The sequence below is a fragment of the Dromiciops gliroides genome, chromosome 2 (assembly GCF_019393635.1).
Source record: "Dromiciops gliroides isolate mDroGli1 chromosome 2, mDroGli1.pri, whole genome shotgun sequence".
Lineage (NCBI taxonomy): Eukaryota > Metazoa > Chordata > Mammalia > Microbiotheria > Microbiotheriidae > Dromiciops > Dromiciops gliroides.
This window is the reverse complement of record NC_057862.1, coordinates 370,106,492-370,128,172: the sequence shown is the minus strand read 5'-3', so window position 1 is coordinate 370,128,172 and position 21,681 is coordinate 370,106,492. Positions and strand designations below refer to the sequence as shown.

Genomic DNA, 21,681 nt, shown 5'->3' with positions numbered 1-21,681 from the left:
ACTCCACATGAATACCTGGTATGCTTTAATAAATGCTTAATGCCAAAGACTGGTGCTAAAGAATTTGATTTAAGGCAACCACACATTTAGATTTTAAACATCACACTGTCTTTTTGCCTCTTCACCTTACCTGCATTTCTACCCAGCTAGAATACATTTCCCCTCCCCCAGCTAAATCACAGTTATCTTTCTAGGCCAGCCTCAATTCTACATTCTCCAAGAACCCTTTTCCAACTATTCCTACCAATATCTTTTCTAAACCTCTATAACACATATTATCTGTACCTAAGCCACTACTTGATTATACTAAGAACTGCATTATTTTATTGTTCTCTCTCTTTCATATATGTTTCTAAGTATTCCTTGAGGTCATATGTCTTCTACTATTTCTCTTGCAAACCTGCTACCTACCCTATCCCAACAGTGTCAAGCCTATTACTTCAAATACTTTTAAAAATCTGTAATGTTATATAGGTGGACACTTCCACCACCAATAAAGATAACGCCACGCTTTCAGTAAACAATTTCATGAGTTGCAGTGGCCAAAAGAAATTCATCACCTGGCAGATACTTTTCTGGTCCAATCCTCTCATTTTAGTAATAAGGAAATGGACCTGAAGAGGGGAGGTGAATTGCCCATGGTGAAACAATTAATTATCAGGGCCAGGATTCAAACTCAGGTCCTCTGACTCTTGAACACAGTACCCTTCCCATTACAATCAGTATATTCTCCATCTTCTAGATTCTTAGATCCCTTTATATATGCTTATTATGCACTCCTATATTATACTGGTGAGCATTTCTTATTTGCCCTCCACAAAACCATTTAGCTAAGTACAGGGGCCAAGTCTCATCTGTCTTCTTCCTCTGTACCCCTATTCCTACCTAATGTTTACATAGAGCTTTGCACATAGTAGGCACTCAATACATATTGATGCTGTAGGGGTGCTGGGATAGAAAAGGGTAACAATTTGGAACTGACTTCCAACTCAAAGCAAACAGCAACCAGTCAATATAACATAGTTTGCCCACTGTGGGCGTGTGTGTGTGTGTGTGTGTGTGTGTGTGTGAGAGATATACATATAACAACTCTCAGTTGATCAAAATATTCTTTTTTTCTAATCATTATCAAAAAAGAGGGATTACTACAATTGAACTAACTTAGAAAGTACTTGTTAATGGCCTACTTTCATAGATACTGTAATTAAGGGCCCTATGACTTCTCAGTATGTAACAGAACTCACCAAATATAATTCAAACATCTTTGTTCCAAGTGATGCAGCAAAGTATACTGGAAAAAGCAAAGTGCTTAAGATTCAAGAAGACCTGGGTCCCGAATCCTGATTCGATCACCTCTTGCCTGCGTGACCTTGGGTGAATCAGTAAAAGTCTCTGGACCTCAGTTCCCTTTTTTGTTAAGTGATAGAATTGGACTAGATGATCTCTAGGCTTATTCTATCTTTAAAAATCCTAGGGTTATTTCTTAGAATTTCATATTCTCAAGGCCCCCTGTAGAAAGGTTGACTAGCCACAATTTACATTTCAATGCCACAGTCCCTACTTCCATGTTCATCCCTATTTCTGCCTTCCAATTCCTTACACCGTATCAATAACCTATATCCTCTAGAGAGATACTTGGCACAAGCCTCAAATACCATTGCCAATGCTTATAAATTCTCATCCCTCCAGACTGTGACAGAAAGGAACTGGCCCTACGGTAACTACTCTGGTTACAGTGTTTCGGAGCACAACTGCAATTCATGGAAGCATTTTGCAAGGAGTGTGTTCCATTGGGGAGGAGAAACATAAAAAGGAGAACTTGGGCTATAAATAGTTTATTCCTGCAATTCCTGATGTTAGTTGAATCATACTTTAATGCAGAAATCCATGAAAGCATCACTTTGGAGGTGACATTTGTTACCACCCCATAACTCTTTTCAAAAGGGTCTTTCATCAGAGAGACACCCAGCTACAAATTATAGCTAAGAAAACAAAACTCCCAGTCACAGACTTATTAACAGGCCACCAGGAAAGCCACTAGGACTGAGGCAAGCGTAAAATAGTTGTTAAATCTGTTGTCAACACACCCTAGTCTCAACTCCCTAATTTTAGAGGTGAGGGGCTACACAGTCAGTTAAGGACAAAACAGGGAATAAACTTCACATCTCTTGATTTTGAAGACAACATTCTTCATTGCATTATGCTGTGGGGTGGATTTTTTATGCACTTTGAAGGAATAGTCAATAATCAGGCTGTTTCACTCAATCTTCCTTCACCCAATTGAAAGTGTATTTGTATTTAAAACTCAGATTAAAAAAAAAATTCGACACACACTAAGTTCTACTACACGTAAGACACTGTTAGACACACTGGATCTAAAGACAAAATGAAAAAGTTTCTGTTGTGAAGAATGTTATACTCTCCGTCCTACTTTCCCTACTTCCTGGACTGATCTTACCTTCGTGTTCCTTTTCTGTGGTTCCTACTTTCTTGATTTTCTTGGGAGATTTCATGAAGAGAGGGAAGATGGTTCGCAAACCTAAGATGTCCACAAACTTATGGCAGTTGTCAGTGCCCTCAGGTCCAATCATAGCATGATCCAATACCTTCAGGGCACTACTTCGAGAGATCTTCTTTTCCCTAGAGAAAGCCAAGGAAAAAGAAATACATCTGAAGAGACCATGTAAGAATACCCAAAGAAAAGTCACTCGACAGCATTTACCTTATCCTCTATTCAAAGTGAAAACTGCCTAAAGAAGGTTCACAGAAACCCAGAGGAGGTGACTGAAAGAATGTTCTCATCCATGAGGGATGAAGTTGAGTAGGTGGGTTGCAACATTTTACCAACAAGGAATTATGCAGGAGAAGTAAAGAAAAAGATGTCAGAGAGCTGGAAAACAAAAGAAGGCAAGGCAATTCTGTGGACTAAGGGAGGAGTAACTGAGAGACAACATGTACACTCCACAGCACCCACACAACAACAAGTGACAGAGAGCAAGTTCCCTGGCAGAGTGAGTGGATCCATGGACAAGAGCTCCCTGCACAGCTTAAGAAAGTGTGGTCAGGTCATGATCTGTACTACCAGTGCAAGTACCTACATCCAGGAGACCACCAATCCACTCAAGTACTAAAGCATACAATTAAAAGTTAAATGGTATAGGGGCAGCTAGGTGGCAAAGTGGATAGAGCACCGGCCCTGGAGTCAGGAGTACCTGAGTTCAAATCCGGCCTCAGACACTTAACACTTACTAGCTGTGTGACCCTGGGCAAGTCACTTAACCCCAACTGCCTCACTTTAAAAAAAAAAAAAAAAGTTAAATGGTATAGTGTGAGGGACAAAATTTGATATACGGAGCGTTATTTGGGTGACTTGCCTTAATATTGGGGTTCCGGAAATATGAGGGACCCTTTTAGGTTTAACCTCCCCTCTGAACTGCCCTTTTTAGATATTTTTCCCAGGCCAATAAGAAAGGAGCCTCTAAGCTTTAGTTCAAAAAAGGATCAGATTTTATTACTTGGGAATTAATTAAACAACAAAGGATAAGGAAATAGGAAAACAGAAATACAGAGAAATGCTCTTAACTCTAAACTTAGCTTAAGCTGGTTCAAAGGAATTTAGGGTTTTCAGTAAGTAACTCACCAACCTGAACAGCTCGCCAGTCTAAGGTTGCCAGTGTGCCACCAGGACCTCAGTCACCAGCCAGAGAGAGAGAACTCAAGTTCCAAAAGTCACTCTAGAGTTGGCATTCTGGAAATGCCTCGAGAGCTTAGCATTCTGGAAGTGCCCTTTAACCTCCCTTCAGGGAGCATTCAATCTTTTCTCCCCCAAAAGGGGAGGTCCTTCAAAAGCTGCCTATGCCACAAATAATTTTTACCACAATAGTACTACCTCACTCTGGGAGCCAGAATAGTCATCATGGAGACAATTCAGTTAAGGAAGAACTGACCTTGGTCTCTTGTAACAACACTGATACAGCATGTTACCGTTTCAAAGCTTACAAATATTTCTTTTGTTCTTTTCCATGGCCCTCCACAGAACAGTAAAATCACTATTTTACAGGTGAGAAAACTGAGGCTCATCAATGTTTGATTCTAAGATCAACAAGGCAGCAAGTGGCAAGATTGGAATGTAATCCAAGTCTCTCCACTCCCAAACTGCTCTTTTCAACACCCATGGGCTGCCAAATTCGGCTAGGCCAATGATTTATCCAGCGGACTCCTGTGCCTCAGGAGGTGAGACAAAACAAAGCAGTTTGTGAGAGGGCATGATAGTTGAACCCATCTTAAAAAACTAATCTTTTCTACTCCCCTTTTTTAATTCAATATGGATTGATTAGAATGATCAACCAACACCCTCATATTCCTATTAACAGCTGCGGCACAATGGAAAGAGCACTAGGTGATGAAGTTGACTTGGAGTTTAATCTTGGCTTTGCCACAAACTACATGTATAACCATGAGTAACTTCCCCCTCTGTGAAATTTTATATAGGAGTTGAATTAGAAGATCTCCAAGGGCCTTCCAATGCTACTATTCTATGAATTATTGAGTTTCAAAAGTTCAATACAGGATAGAGAAGGTTCTGAATCTAGAAGAAAATGTGGCATGCCCCAAGACACAACACAACTGAAATTCTAACCTGAAACCTGGATAAATTAATGTGTTTGGTCCCATATGCAACTGTTACTGTTGTTCAGTCATGTCCAACTCTTCATGACCCCATTTGGGGTTTTGGGTGTTTTTTTTTTTTTGACAACTGGATTGCTTTGCCATTTCCTTCTCCAGCTCATTTTATAGATGAGGAAACTGAGGCAAAGAAGGTTAGATGACTCACCCAGGGTCACACAACTAGTAAGTGTCTAAGGCTGGAGTTTAATTCATGAAGATGAATCTTCCTGATTCTAAACCCAGTGCTCTATCCACAGCACCTACCTGTACCACCATCCCCCTTCCAACTAATTTAGCATTTAACTTGATATGAGCTAAAATAATATTTTCCTCGGGTTATTACTGTAGGAAGATAATCATGTGAACAGAAATTAAGAAATTGGTACAGTCTGTCCCCATTGTCCTCATTGTTCTCCTGTGTGGCCAGACACCACTTGAAATGAATGCCTATCACAAAGTAGGGTATTTGGGGGGCAGCTAGGTGGCACAGTGGATAAAGCACCAGCCCTGGATTCAGGAGGACCTGAGTTCAAATCCGATGTAATGATTGGAATGATGCCACCTACTGGAGACTTGCTGTGGGAAAGCTCCACCATGAGGAAATGCCTCAGAGACATTGTGGCTTTTCCTTGGCGTCAGGAAATGACATTTGCTCATGGGTGCTGTCTATCAAGGCTACCAGCCAATCAACTTGAGGAACCTCCTATTTTCTGGGAGGAGACAGGAAGGAGGAGAGGGAGCCTGCGCGGAAAGCTCTTGGGCTTTTTGGGTTCCTGACTTGATGGTGGTGGCGGCAGAGGACTTCACAGGAAATTTGAGGAAAGATAGGAATGCCAGGCTGTTGGAATTCTGTTCTCAATCTTTTTCTTTCTATTTTCCAATAAACCCTTAAAAACCTAAACTCGTTTTATCAGTGATTTTAGTCAGTTTCCCCCAAAACTGGGGGAACAGATTAGAATCCACATTTAGAATCTTAAATTACACACCGGCCTTAGACACTTGACACTTACTAGCTGTGTGACCTTGGGCAAGTCACTTAACCCTCACTGCCTCTCAAAAAAAACAAAAAACAAAACAAAGTAGGGTATTTTCAGTTACATGTTTACCATGCATTCAAACTACTCCATGAACGACATAAAATTACTGTATGCATTAAAACGAAAGCTGCCCATCTAGTAAAGTTTTCTGGCCTACGGTAAATTTACCAAAAGAAAACTTTAAAAGCAAAGTCCTTATCCAAGGGGGCAATATAAGGACCATTTAAAGGGACAGTAATTGTATATTGATCACCATTTAGGCAATCTGCAGAGAAGTGAACTCTGGAATATTCATTAGACTTAGGTTCAGGCTTTTAGCGATCAATAGCTGTTTGGCTGGACTACCATGGGTTGACTTTATCTGAAATATTTATTCTACTGGAGGACAAGCAGTTTATCTTAGTCTTGTCTGGGTTCATCAAGCTGTCTTTCATTCAACTACCAATTCAGATGCCAGCCTCTATGACTTGTGGTGGGTGATTGGAGAAATATTTCAGAGAAATATTTCACTGATGCCTGTTTTCTTTCCTATTATATTTCTGGAGAAAGAAAAATTTCATTTTTTCCTGATTGGCTTGTTTCAACTGTACTATCATCTCTGCAACAAACCACGAATTCTTTTCTTACATCCATTACTGTGACATTACCATGTCTCACAGTTGACCAGTATTCAGGAAGGACAGGCAGCAATCTCTGAGATTATCCTTACTTGACACACAACATACATCTTTTAAAGTTTGCAAATAAAAGGTGCTTTTCATTTTAAGATTCCAAAACACATTCACAGACATCCACAAGTAGAACTGGAAAAATACCCTGACTTCTGACTCACTCTACCAATGGGTTCCCCTTTCACTTGACTGGGAATTAAGGGTACATGGAAGGTTCATTATCAAGGAAAATAGTTGGGTCCAAACCACTAGACCCTAAATCATCCCCTCACCATGAAATCCTGATTCAGTAACTTTGCCTTCCAGCCATCACAGTTTCTCATTTGTGAAATGGCTAAGCCAGCCTCAAGGGCTGTTGGAAGGATTACTTTGTGTTTGTGAAGTGTTTTCCTGATTCCTAGCTAACAGGTGCAAACTATTACTATCCATCCAAGAGAGAAGGGAACTACTCAGCTTGGGAAGGGGGTGGGGCGTGGGGGAAGAAGAAAGGCAACATTTGTTGTTGGTGGAACAACAAACAGACCTGTGTGCACAGCTTGGGGCACAGAATTGTAGACAGTCCCCATCAGGAAGGATGACTCACTTCAAAAAGATTTGAATTGCTATTTTCCTTGTGCACCTGAATCCTGGGGGATGGGAGACTAGAAAAGAAGAGGCCCCTGACTTTTTTTTTTTTTAAGGGAAAACATGACCAAAAAAAATTTCAATACAGCAACCTGGCTTGGAGCTCATTCAAAACAAGACCCCATAAATAAAATCCAACAAAAAACACATAACCCTGGCTAAACTTCTCTACACTAACCTACGTGCTCTGACAGAATCACATAGTTCAAAACAATGGGAAAGATTCATTCTGTGTATAACATGCCCACTTTATTAATTTTTCCTCTATCAGGAAGGGTTTTTTTTGCATGTTAACAAAAACAACACAATCACCTCTGAACAACAACAAAACCCGTCATCCTCAGAATGGGAGTGCTGAGCCCTCTTCTCCCCCTTTTTTGCTTTCAGTTAATAACGGAGACAGGTTCACTGCATTTCTGCTACACAACCTAAAGATGCCTCTGTACATGTCCCTTGGGAACACAGTAGTCTCTTCTCTCTCTAACTGGAACAGGGTTTTACAGCAAAAGTAATAAGCCTCATGTCAACATTTTCAAGGAAACTGACAATGTAATTCTTCTGCTTTTCCCCTCCTTTGTTGCTTTAAAAACAACACACTACACCTATTTTGCTCCAAGGACACATTTTTAAAGTGGTTTTTTGTTTGTAAGATTGAGTGATTTGGGAGAATACACTTTAATTAAACCCAGCACTTCTGAACCCTCTTTTTGTAGAAACTATCTTAAAGGACATTGAGATCTTCAGCCATATGTGCTGGACTTGGGAGTCAGGAAGAGCTTAATTCAATTCCAGTCTCAGACACATACTAGCTATATGACCCTGGGCAAGTCACTTAACCATTTTCTGCCTCAGTTTCCTTCAACTGTAAAATTTAAAAAAAAATAGCACCTACTTCACAGGTTTGTTATGAGATTCAAATAAGACATTTGTAAGGCACTTAGTATAGTTCCTGGTATAAAGAATGCACACTTAATAAATGCTTCTTAAGGGGAAAAAAAGCATCCAGCTGCATCCCAGTTTCTTTCAAGTAGCAATGAGCACATCTTCTACAACTCTATCTCCTGCTGTACCTCAACTGCTGTTTTCCTCCTTTGTCCATATGTGCATTTTTGTTTTCATCATTGTAACTGGCCCCTGAGGGTTTTTTGGAGGGGGAGGGAGGACCTTTAAAAATTGCACAATTTTAACCTTTCCACATGTAAATACTCTCCCCCAATCTCCAACCTGCAAAGTTATCAATCAGTCCTTATCACTGTGTGAAAGCATTCCTAGACCTTCATCTAGTCTTTATGCAGACTCTTCCAACCTTTCTCTTCTTGGGCTGTCAAATCTCCAAAGACACAGAACAATAACTGAGCTACCTTATACACACAAAAGAACATTACTTATATATAATATCAGTCACGGTATTGGGTATTGGTCCAAATATAGGCCTTACTTAATATCCCTAAAATTAGATCTCTTTAGGAGGAAAATTAATGATGCAGTTAGTGAAGTTTTGTGCAGTTAGCTGCACAAAAATTACTTCAGTGCTTCAAAAAAGAGCAATTATTTTGTTACCCACCTACCCACTTCACCAATGCAAATCTCAACCCCTCTAATCCTTACAAAGTTTGGCTTCATGAGTTACTATCTGCAAAAATAAGCACCTGGTGGCCAGCCTCTGGTGGTGAGACTCTGAACTGAGCCAAGCTGTCCATCTTCTGACAACACATACAGAGTATATCACTGAACTGGTACTTTTTGAAAAAAAATACGTTTTTATTGATTTCTTTTGTGTTTTTACATCACTATGATTTCCCCAGTATCCCTCTCCCTCTCCATGCCAGAAAGCCATCTCACATAACAAACAGCATTTTTAAAGACAGAAGGGAAAAAATCAACCTGATCAATACATAAAAACAGTCTAAAATATGAACAATGTACAACACTTATGGACCTCACCCTTGCCACAAGGCTGGCATGGGAGTGCCTTTCTATTCTTCCAAGTCATGCTTATTCTTTGTAATTTTGAAATATTCACTTTTGACTTTTTATGTGATTATTCTTTCTGTTTAGTTATTGTAATCATTGTGTCTACTGTCTTCTTGACTCTGCATCAGTTCAGTTAGACTGTTCCATGATTCTCTGTGTTTGTTACATTTGTCACTTCTAACACCACAGTAGCATTCCATTACATTCAAGTACCACAATTTATTTAGCCATTCCCCAATTGATGGGCATGTTCTTTGTTTCCAATTGTTTCTATGTGATCACAAAAAGTACTGCTAAAAATACTTTGGTATATAGGGATTTTCTCCTTATGAATGGCCTCTTTCGGATATAAGCTTAATACTAGAATCTTTGGAATCAAAGGACATGGACATTTTAGTCACCTTATTTGCATAGTTCCAAATTGCTTTCCAAAATGGTTGTACTGATTCACCGTTCTACCATCAATGCACCAGTGTCTCTTGTCTACCCACAACCACTCCAACATCAGCATCCTAACTTTTGTCATCTTTGCCAATTTGCAGGTTGTGAGATGAAACTTATGGGCTGTTGTGATTTGTATTTCTTTTATTAGTAGTAACTTGGTGTATCCTTTCATAAGGTTGTTAAAAGTTTGCAATTCTTTTTAGAACTGTTTGTTCATATCTTTTCACAACTTATAAACTGTGAGGGCCAAAATTTGATATACAGAGCGTTATTTGGGTGACTCGCCTTAATAATGGGGTCCCAGAAATATGAGGGACCTTTTAGGTTTTCCCTCCACTCTGAACTGCCCTTTTAGATATTTCTCCCAGACCAATAAGAAAGGAGCCTCTAAGCTTTAGTTCACAAAAGGATCATATTTTATTACTTGGGAATTAATTAAACAAAGGTGAAACTAATAAAAAATCAAAGATAAGGAAATAGGAAAATAGAAATAGATAGATATTCTTAACTCTAAACTTAGCCTATGCAATCCCCAGATTGTTTTCTATTAAGCTAGTTCAAAGGAATTTAGGGTTTTCCATTATTAACTCACCAATCACCTGAACGGCCGGCCAGACCAAAAACCAGCATGCGCCACCAGGACCCCAGTAGCCACACTGAGCCAGAGCTAGCGTTCTGGAAGTGCCCTCTAACCTCCCTTCAGGGAGTGTTCAATCCTTTCTCCCCCAAAAGGGGAGATCCTTCAAAAGCTGCCTATACCACAAATAATTTTTACCACATTTCTCCCCTCCTTTGTTTCTTTGGAAAACCCTATGTGTTTACTGATGAAACAGCCAAAAGTAACAGAATATAATACCCTATGCTTTCTGGCTTAGTAGAACAAGCCAGAGCTTGCACTTTGCTGTTAGAGTTTTTGAGGGTCTATCATTTTCTCTATGCCACCATAAGGCATCTGGAGATATTGTTAGTGGAGGTACAGAAAATTGTTGCATAAAAAACATGAACTTGCTGTGAAACACATAATTGGAGAGAAAGGAAAGAGTGAAGAAAAGAGGGAAGCAGACAGGGAGAAAAAAGACTGCTGGAATGTTGGGGTGTGCATATTTGTCTACAGCCCCAACCACATAGAAAAAGATAATTTATTGCCTTATTAACAATTAAGTACGGGGGCAGCTAAGTGGTGCAATGGATAAAGCACCGACCCTGGATTCAAGAGGACCTGAATTCAAATCCGGCCTCAGACACTTGACACTTACTAGCTGTGTGACCCTGGGCAAGTCACTTAACCCTTATTGCCTTGCAAAAAAACAAACAAAAAAAACCCAATTAAGTAAGTACCATTAAGGGATGCAGACAAACTGTAAATTATACACTCATCCTGTTTCTCGAATGAATGAATGCAAAAGCATTTATTAAGCATTGACTATATACAAAGCACTGTATTTTGGGAAAATTGGAACCTGTACAAGCAAATGAAAACCAACCAGAAAACAATTACAAGTCACAGGCTTTGTACAAATCAGTTTCAGGGAAAAACTATATTGGAACCAATATAGTTAATAATAAGATTTTCAATCCATTTCTAGTGTATCTTGTAACATCTGAAGACACAGAGGTCCCAAGGGGATGTTTCCTATCCTCCTCTCAGTTGTTTACATTCCCATGTACCCTAGAATTATTTCCAGAGTCCCCCAAATATACTTCCAATCTCGAAGGGCTTGGGTATTGTTTCTCTTCTACAAACACCCCCTCCCTTCTTGCCTCTCTGGCTTTCTTCTACAAGTAAGTACTCTTTTCAATAGTTCCTAATCTGTAGGACCCCATCCATATTTTTTTTTCTTTGGCTGCATGAACATCATTTTAAAATATCACCTCAGCAAACCTTTGTGCTTTTCCTAGATCTCTTCATCTCTCCTTCTGTCTCTAAAAACAAAACAAAACAAAAAGCTAGCTTTCTTACTATTGATCCTGTCAAGGATTCTGAAATCCAGATACTCTAACAGATGAATGAAAATAAGCAGTCTGACAACTAAAATAGCACCTAGGGGAGAAGACAGATTCAAAGATGGTAGTAGAGAGATAAAGGTCCTGCAAGGCAGGAGAAAATGGCCCCAATAATGCACAAAAAAGTTCCCTGAAAGGAAAACAATAATCCTACAAACCTCAAAACTTATGTATATGAAATTCATAGGAAATAATTAGCTAAACTACAAAGTAGTAATCTCCTTCCACCCCTTAAATATGGGTGGCCCCTAAGGTTCTGCCCTTGGTCCTATTCTCTTCTCTCTATACTCAATGTCATCTACTTCCATGACTTTAATTATCACTGTTCTACCTTTAACTTCCTCCTAGATCTAGCTCAACTGCATGCAGAACATCTTCACCCAGATGTGCGGCTGAAACTTCAAACTTGGCATGTCCAAAATTGAACTTATTCTCTCCCTCAACCCTCCTCCCCCAAAACTGCCTCTCCCTCTAACTGCTCTCTCTCTCTCTCTTTTTTTTTTTTTTGGTGAGGCAATTGGGGTTAAGTGACTTGCCCAGGGTCACACAGCTAGTAAGTGTCAAGTGTCTGAGTCAGGATTTGAACTCAGGTCCTCCTGAATCCAGGGTTGGTGCTTTATCCACTGTACCACCTAGCTGCCCCATAACTGCTCTCTCTTTTGAGCACACTCTGCAGTCATTTCAGGATTGAAACCTCAGTCATCTTTGACACTTCCTTTTCTGAATACATCCAGTTAGCTGGCATTCAAGGTATTCCACTATATGCCAGCCCACCTACTTGTTTATCCCTTTTTCATTCTGCTTCTCTTCACATACTCTATATTCTGTACAAATTGGACTAAACAGGTAGGTAGGTGGTACAGTGGATGGAGCTCCATGACTGAAGTCACAAAGACCCAAGTTCCAATGCAGCCTCAGACACATTGGGCAAGTCTCTTAATCTATTTGCCTCAGCTTCCTCATCTGTAAATGGGGATAATAACATCTGCTACCTCCCAAGACTGTTGTGAGGATCGAATGAGAACTCTGTGAAAAAGCACTTAGCTTATCACAGTATCAGTATATAGTCAGTGCTCTGTGTGTGTGTGTGTGGGGGGGCTATTATTATTATTATCATTATTCTTTCCCTTCTATACTCCTCTCCCCTTCTTCTCCCTAAGTCCCTCTCTTCAGCCCCTGCCCTCAAAATTCTCAAAAGTACTTTACCTGGGGGCAGCTAGGTGGCGCAGTGGATAGAGCACCGGCCCTGGAGTCAGGAGTACCTGAGTTCAACTCCAGCCTCAGACACTTAACAACCACTTACTAGCTGTGTGACCCTGGGCAAGTCACTTAACCCCAATTGCCTCACTAAAAAAAAAAAAAAAGTACTTTACCTGGGGGCAGGTAGGTGGCACAGTACATAAAGCACTGGCCCTGGAGTCAGGAGTACCTGAGTTCAACTCCAGCCTCAGACACTTAACACACACTTACTAGCTGTGTGACCCTGGGCAAGTCACTTAACCCCAATTGCCTCACTAAAAAAAAAAAAAAAGTACTTTACCTGGGGGCAGGTAGGTGGCACAGTACATAAAGCACTGGCCCTGGATTCAGGAGGACCTGAGTTCAAATCTGGCCTCAGACACTTGACACTTACTAGCTGTGTAACCCTGGGCAAGTCACTTAACTCTCACTGCCCCACAAAAAAACAAATACTTTACCTGCGCTTTTTTTGTACTAAGTTCCCTAGTATCATAGCGATTTGCATATAATCATCTCTCCTCCCCACCCTCCCCTCATACCCAACCATTAGATTATAAGCTCCTAGAGGGTAGGATCTGTGTTATATATCATAGGATAGTACCTTGCACATTGCAGATAGTAAATAAAGAAAGAAAGACAATGAACTTGACCTTAGAGAGGATTCTGAAATACAAAGGAGGTAAGTCCCCAGGAGGCAGACATATAGTCCATTACTATACCTATACTTGAAGTCTTTCTAGCTTAGTAGGACCTGCCAGAGTTTAGATAAGATACAGTTATTACCCTCAGGGAATTTAAAGTCTAGTTGAATAAGACAACACACATAAATATATAGCTAGAATAGACAATAATTCATGTTAAATGAATTAGACAGCCTTAAAACAAAATCCTAGGTTAGGTCTGTCCGGAAAGGCCTTATTAATTGAGATGGGGGGATCGGGGAAGACTCCAAGGAGAAAGTAATATCTGAACTTGGCTTTTAAGGATTCGACTTCGACAAATGGAAAGTTGCTGGGGTGGAGGTGGTTAGAGAGGACGGGGGCAGGCTAGCACTTTGCACTTTCTTCAGACGGTCTTCAAGAATCCAAAGTAACTTCAATGGCAGCATGGAGGATGGCTACAAGACCAGCCTGCCTGAGCACAGAAAGGCTCATTTACAGAAGAACAATCACTGGTCACCAAGTGATTATTTTAGTCTTAGCAACTATGGAACACTACTGAGATACAAGGGATCTAGATCTGAACTGATGAAGAGGGAACCCATACTGATTAAATCACAGATCCATGAAGTATTACTGAAATATAATCAGAAAGATCCCAATACAGGAAACAGGATTTTTTTTTTGCTTTAATTAAAAGACTCCCTCTTTCAGGAACAACTGCCAAATTGTCTTAATTTTTGGCATTAGTTTGCAGATCTTCCCTCAACAACAAGACTATTGGGATTCTGGAAGATTATATATTAATTTTCATATTCTACCTGCCACACCCTACCCCATATCCCCAAAGTGCCTAGCACAGTGCTAAGCACATCCTACACCTTAAAAAGACTGGCTGAACAAACAAATCTGTGTTTTTAAACTCCAAAGCCCTTTTAAACTGGTGGCCCCAAAGAGTTAAAAAAAAAAATGCCCTATTATCAAAGACACTAGTACATTAGGAACACAAGACTTCTCACAAAGCCCTGTGTGTGGTGGAACATTAACAAGTGATGTTTGTATAACATTTTGCAAGTCATAAAGCACTTTATTTACATTATTTTCTCACTTGATCCTTACAACTTTGTGAGGGTGATGCAGATACTGTTTTTACAGGTGAATAGCTGTTCTGTGTCTATGACTTGCCCTTGGTTTATACTTGGCTTTGAAGTGCCAGAGGTAACTCTGAACCTGACTCCAAATCCAGCATCCTGTCTACAAGACTAACCCACCACCACCTCCACTATGAATTGCTCTCCAGAGTTTTTCATATGCTAATTTAAGAAAATATTCAATATGTCTCATTCTCTGAGAGGGTGCCAAATTCCCTTGGCCTTAGTTTCCCATATATAAAATAGGAAATTGATTTGGAGGATGACCAAGGTCCTTTTCCAACTTTTGTTTCTAAATTGTTTGCTTGAAAATAACACTTTCAACCTACAATACAATTAGCATAAAAGGTGTTATTTACAAGTAATTTGATCCTAAAACAGTGTGAGAACCGATTCATTAGGTGCTAAAACTAAAATTTGCACCTCTCTAATGCACTTGTCATGTATGTATTGCTGTGTATTATATTTATCTGTGTATGCTATCTTATTCCTCAATTAAATTTTAAGATCCATGTATAGATTATGCCCTCATGATCTCACAGATCTTTCTTGTCTAAATCTGGTCATATGTTCTATGATGTTTCTCATTTTTTTTTCCTTTTTAAAAAATAGTTTTATTTTTAAATGTACCTTTCTTGAAAATGACTCAGGGAGCTAGTACCAAAAATGTAAAAAGTAATTAAAACAGATTAAACCAGAAAACTTTCACAATTTTAAAATATGTTAAAACGTAGTCTTCCAAGATCATTCTCTTATAAAAAAGTTTTCCTTATGGCTTTTGGTTTTACATCATAGTCATTTCTAAGTATACCAACTGCCCACTCCACTCCTGTGATGAGCCATCCCTTATAACAAAGGACACAGGTCAGAAAAACCAACCCTACAACAATCACATGTGACAGCACATGCAGTCCTTCACATCCAGGGTCTTCCCACTGCTCCAGTGAAAAGCAAGGCAATGCATTTCCACATCTCTTCTTGGAAGCTGAGACTGATCATCATAGTTAGAAAATATTCAGTTTTCCTTCATCAAGACAACCATGCCTTGAGGGTCAGAAAAAATGGATTGGTTGGTTGTTTTGTTTTTACTAGGCAGGGAAAAAGATGGCAAAGAAAAGCTTCCAGTTCCCTAGACTTCACATTCGGTAATAGTCTACTAGAGTAGAGTTTTCCTATTGGTGTGAAAAGAAAAATATTGTCTTAAAAATAGTAGTGCAGGGGGCAGCTAGGTGGAGCAGTGGATAAAGCACCAGCCCTGGATTCAGGAGTACCTGAGTTCAAATCCAGCCTCAGACACTTGACACTTACTAGCTGTGTGACCCTAGGCAAGTCACTTAACCCCCACTGCCCCGCCCCCCCCCCAAATAGTAGTCCAGGTGCAAATAACAAAATTGTTGGGAGGTGCAGAAGAAGAGGGAGGAAGGAAGGTACATAATACTATGTACCAAGTACTATATTAAGTACTTTACAACATTTGATCCTCTTAACTACCCTGAAAGGTAGGTTCTCCTATAATCCCCATTTTAAAGTTGAAAAAAAACTGAGGCAAAGTGAAGTGATTTACACAGGATTACATAGCTAGTAAATATTTGAGTCCTACCTTGAACTCAGGTCTTGCCAATTTCAGGTCCAGCACTCTATCAACTGCTCCACCTAACTGCCCCAACAGCTCAAACTGCACCAAGATCTGATGTCACTGACAAAATTTTAATGGCCAGGCAATTGAATTCTACACAAAAGTTATTACTATAGTAAGTCATACTAAGGGGAAAGGCAATGTTCCTTATATCTAAGTCACTTGCTCCAGACATAGAAGAAGCTGGAATTTGCAAATGTGGAGGCAAAACAATTTCTGGATGTCAAGGCCCATTTCAATCACCTCTTTCACTGTAACATTTACTATCCTAGAAGAGCTGTTTGAAATGTGTGGTGAGCAATGGGGTATAGTGGAAAGTGCCCTATATTTAAAGACAACTTGGATCTAGCTCCCTGATCTACCACTTACTAGCAGTGTGACTCTGGGCAAGTCACTTTACCTCTTTAGGCTTCAGTTTCCTAATCTTTAAAATTATGCAGTTAGATTCAGCTCTGAAAATAATTTAGTGACTCTTTCCAGTCAGGCATGGTGTGTATATTTTAATCCTTCCCAATTAAACCTTCCATTTCCGATGTTGCAAAAGAAAAACAACCAAAGACCAAGAGAGAAGAAAAAGGAAATGCTGAGTCAGACAATTCAGCTAATTAGGGTTTCAAGACAAACACAGCATCAACTTTAGCATTTAAATGTTTTAAAGTTCAAAGACCTTTGAGAAGTGGAGTCCTTCTTCCTTTTGATTTGGAGCTCTGCTTTATAATTATCTTTAAGGAATCTCAACACTCCTGTATGAATAATCTCTATTTCTGGTTATTTATTCAGCTTCCCACTGGTGCGCATTACGAAGCCATATGCTACAGGAATGCATCATTTCATATTTGCACACAACAGTTGGAAGACAGTAGCAACTCAGCACATCACAGGCAATATGGAAAGGTCCCCAAAGAATGAGGTTTTAAGGTTAGACGGTCCAAGAAAGAGAAAGCATCTTTTTAATTTATTTTGTGTGGTTATTTCAACAAAATGAAGGCAGATCACTAACAGGGATAAATAATCTAGAGGCTTTAGGAGAATATTATTAGAAAAAGAATCAACCAAACACTGGAGGTCTTGGAGTGACATTTTATCCACTTTTGTTTGATATTACTTCATCAGTATGGGTGCTCCTTCCAACAGCATAAATCACAACTTATCTACTCCTTCCCATCTTATGTGACCCTTGCCCATGATGTACTAAAAATTTGCCAATGTCTCTAATGGCAACCCATTCTATCCACATACCATTTAAAAAAAAAAAAAAGCCTTTTTAATAAGCTTAACTACTTGAGTATGGGACTATACCCAGCCCACTTTGGACAAAATCTTACAAGAAAGATTTTAGAAATGTTTTCCTTTGAAGAAGACCTCAGGGTTAAAGTCATAGGGAAACATATTGTGTGACTTGATATGAAGAACTACCAATCACTGGTATCCAACAATTGGAAGGTGAAATGGCACACTGGGAAGGGCACTAAACAGAGTCCTGGATGTAGGGCTTGGCACTGTCTCTTACTCAGTGTCTTATTTTGGGTAAGTAGCTTCCTCTCTCTTGTCCTCAGTCTTTTTCATCTGGAAAATGAAGTGTTTGGGAAAAAATGAACTCTACTACCCATCCACAGATTCTATGAATCACGGGAGTTCTGAGAATCATGACAGTAAAAGTGATCAACTAGAAGTAGGAGAACCACTGTCAAGGACTCCTGTGTATGGGATTCCTGATTGGATGTAGTCCTGGAGGAGATAATCCATATGACCCCTTTCAGCCATAGAGTCTTGTAAAGTACAGTCAGATATAATAAAAGTGGTGGTGGTCGCAGTTAACATTTATATGGTCCTTCAATGTTTGCAAAGCCCTTTACAAAAAGTATCTCATGTGAGCCTCCCAACAGCACTGGGAGTTAGCCACTGTCATTACCCCTATTTTACAGATGAGGAAACTGAAGCAAAGATGTTAAGTGGTTTGTCTAAGGTCACAGAGTTAGTAAATGCCTGAGGATGGATTTGAACTTGAGTCTTCCTCATTCCAGGTGCAATATTCTATCCACTGTGACGCCTCACTGGCTGGCATCATATGTTATTAGTGACAAAAAATACAAATGTAGGTGGGAACACTACAAGGAAAATGTGGTCTAACTTTAAGGAAAGAGATCAATTATTGAAATTTCCAAACACTACTGTATTCAAGAAAAGAAAACCACCAAGTATCACCAAAGCTAATAGAGGTTTAATAAAATAAGATATAACAATGGGTGATAGATGGGATAATAAATAGCCCCAAATGACCTTGCACCAGCTGTTAAAAGAAGTTCAACCACCATGATGAGGGCTTGGGGAGGAGGGGGAAGGAGGGAGAAATCCTTTAACATGTTACAAAGTGAAGAAGCTCACAGGACAAAATGCCAGTTAGTCCAGTGCCTCATAGAATAGTGAGGGATACAGTCAGGAAAGATTCAAGTCAGATGATCAGCCCAACGCACCTGAGCATGAGATTCATCAGCTGGAGACCTTCTCCCTTCAAGAAACGCTCACGATTGGAACTAAGCATTAAACAGGAACAGAGTGAATCAAACAAGTTCTCCATCATTTCCTGCTCTTCTGCTGTACCAGGATTGTGCCGTTTAAATACCTGCAATTCCAAACAGTAGCAGATACCTCATGTTCATAAAGAGAATTTCTTTCAGTAAATAACCACAAAAGCTTCTTTAAGTTCGTCTCACATGCATGGCCCCACAGCTTGATCATCTAAATCTACCACCTACTTATTAACTAATTTCCACTGTAGAGAAAGTGATCCTTATTTTGTTTTTACCAACTGGCTAGAAATAACTAGGGGGAAAAGTATTCAATAATGTATGAACATCCATGTGATCTACTACAGATAAATCTCATCTGGAAGGAATATGACTAAGCACCTTCTGAAACTGTGAAATTTATGGATATTTAGCAGTTCTCTCTTCAAAATGAAGCCAAGTCACTTGTGTTGCCAGCACCAAAAATGGAGCTGTATGCAAACTCCAAAGGGAAACCCAGCAACTCCCCAGGAACCACAATATTTCATCCAAAGATCTTTTTTGGTTCTGTTTTCAGAGTAGTTCTGATGAGACTTGCCAGAAGAAATCTTGCCAGTATTTGAGAACAACTAGTTCTAAGGCTGTCAGAGTACCAATGTTTCAACTGTCTTTCTTTTTCTTGCCTCCCTGTTTACAGGTGGCAATCAGAAACTTATACCATTTTCCAAATACCATTCTTTCCCTAGGCCCCAACAGAGTCCATTTTCATGAATTTAAAAACGCTCCTCTCTCACCAGAAAAGAACTTTTAAGTACCTCACATCAATGGAACCCATCTTGGTAAGAAAGAAGAATTGGAAAATATGAAAATCAGATCCACAGTAAATAAAGACAATGTGGTATCTTAACCAGATCTTCTGGAATCTGAAACACATCTCTTTTTTGTGTGCATAAGCTGCCTAGCATTTAATAATCAAAATGAAATACAGAGAAACAAGTATAGCTTACAGAACAAATGGGCTCAAAGGTAGAGGCAAACCATGTGCCTCCAATGGGATTGCAGCAAACAACCTCCGGCCTGCCAACACATCTCCAAACCTGCTTATATTACATGCCATAAATCTCCTGCCACTATTTCTGGCCCCACCTCCCATTTAAACTAGGCTGTGTATCTTAATGGCAGGCAGGAAGCATGAGAATTACTCACAGATAACTGCTGAAGAAGCACATCGATTCCATCCAGCTCCCCAAGCAATTCCCTGTTGTCTAAAAAGAAAAAAAAAATAATGGGAGAAAAAAAATGAAGCTAACTGTCAGATTTTACAGCCGTCTAACACTGATACATCAGCAAACAAAATCAATACAGCCTGACAGGGTACAAAGCTGCAGAGAGAGCAAGAGAAAAAGCAAAGGGGACACCAAAGACAGAAAAACACAGTCATGATCTGAAACAAGCCTTGCTCCTAACCTAACAGAATATCAATATGGTGTGGGAGAGGGGAAGGGGGGGGGGGGGAGAGCACTGAGCGCACTGGAGAGTGAGTGGTGGGGAATGACATCTTACCATCATTATCCTGGAGGAGAATGGCTAGCACCTCACTGCAGTAGAGCTTGTTGGCATCAAAAGGCATTTTTGCCTGTTGGGAAATATGAGAAATGAGAAAATCATACCTGGGATATCAAGGCAACAGGATGAGTTTTTCCACAACTGCCAGAATCAATGCTTGGAATGAGAAAAGGAAGAGATATTTTAAGGACTGAAGAACTGGCCACCACTGCATTACCTTTCAGGAAGCATTCATTGGTAGATGATAAAACCAAGAATGATGAAGAGACTAATATTCCAGAAGAGGGTTTTGGTGGTCATGGGGTAGGGGTTAGGGAGAGGGGTAATAGGCCAGAATAGAAATTACATCAGCCACTAAAAGGCAGTGTAGTCATGGCTCACATATGACTCCTTTCTGGGCAGCCTGGGGCAAAAAGCTCAGCACTTTCATTAGTATGGGTGCTCCCTCTTCCGTACCTTAACAAACAGGTGATCTTGATGAACTAAGAAGACCAAAAACTAAATCACTGGGCAGCCAACCTTCTTGGGATGAGTTTCTCCGCATTTAGCTAAGCTAGATTTACTGGACAAAAGACACATGCACCCGGCCCACTGAAGCCCTTTCATTTTTGCCCTCTGCCCCACAGGGTCACTGCCAAAGGACAATAACTTAGAATAGCACTGTTGTAGAGGAATGCCTGTATCGGAATACAACACACACTCTATATTGTGAGACATCCACAATTGGTGAACATGACTAGGATACAGATCCAGCAAAGGAGACAGAAGTGGTGATCAGACAGGTTCTCAGAGGAGAACCAAGGGTGACAATGGGACCTAGGGAAACAAAAGTATCAAAGAACAGAGGAAGATCAACGATACCAAAAAGGAAAAAGACTGAGCAGAGGCCTTAGCAATTTAAGAAGACTGGAGAGAGCAATTTTGGTTAAATTATTAGTTTGGAAACCAGACTGTAAAGAAGAGAGTGAGAGGAGTGGAAACACCTATTGTACACAGTCTCCTCAAGGAGTTCAGGAAGGAAAAGAGGTATAAGACTATAGCTAATAGGGATAGCTCGACCTAGAGAGATGTTTTTGAGGATCTACTATCTACAATATGGTAGATAGTAGGGAAGTAGCCTGTAGACCATAAGTGACTGAAGATAAGTGAGAAAAGTGGAGATGATAGAGGAGGCAATCTGTTGGAAAAGATGGGATAGAATGGGATTATGCGTAGAGGGGTTTGTCTTGACAAGGAGAAAGGTCACCTCTTCATTTGAAATAGGGTGAAAAAGACAGTGGCAGAAAGAAAGAGGAGTCAGGAGAGATTTAAGGAAGGATAGGTTCGGAAAAGTCACTTGGTAAGAGAGATGGTGAATCAAATTAAGGAGGTATAAAAGGTGTAAAAAAATTGCCTTGCTTCAAGTGAGGACTGAGTTGAGATTATGTGACATACATTATTCGCAGTGGACCCAGCCAGCACAATTTTGTGATCTTTCCCTGCTTCATTCAATAGCAAATGA

The 21,681-nt window shown here is 39.9% G+C and overlaps 1 protein-coding gene across 2 annotated transcripts in view; it reads right to left on the bottom strand.

Annotated features, from left to right (window-relative positions):
• CTNNBL1 (catenin beta like 1) overlaps positions 1-21,681 on the bottom strand; it is a 200,454-nt gene that overhangs the window by 72,872 nt on the left and 105,901 nt on the right. For both annotated transcript variants that reach the window (XM_043983996.1, XM_043983997.1), the window contains exons 8-11: positions 20,178-20,250; positions 19,821-19,879; positions 18,582-18,730; positions 2,459-2,640 (exon numbers count right to left, since the gene is read on the bottom strand). In XM_043983996.1, coding sequence (XP_043839931.1) covers positions 2,459-2,640; positions 18,582-18,730; positions 19,821-19,879; positions 20,178-20,250 — 463 coding nt within the window. The remainder of the gene's footprint in view (positions 1-2,458; positions 2,641-18,581; positions 18,731-19,820; positions 19,880-20,177; positions 20,251-21,681) is intronic.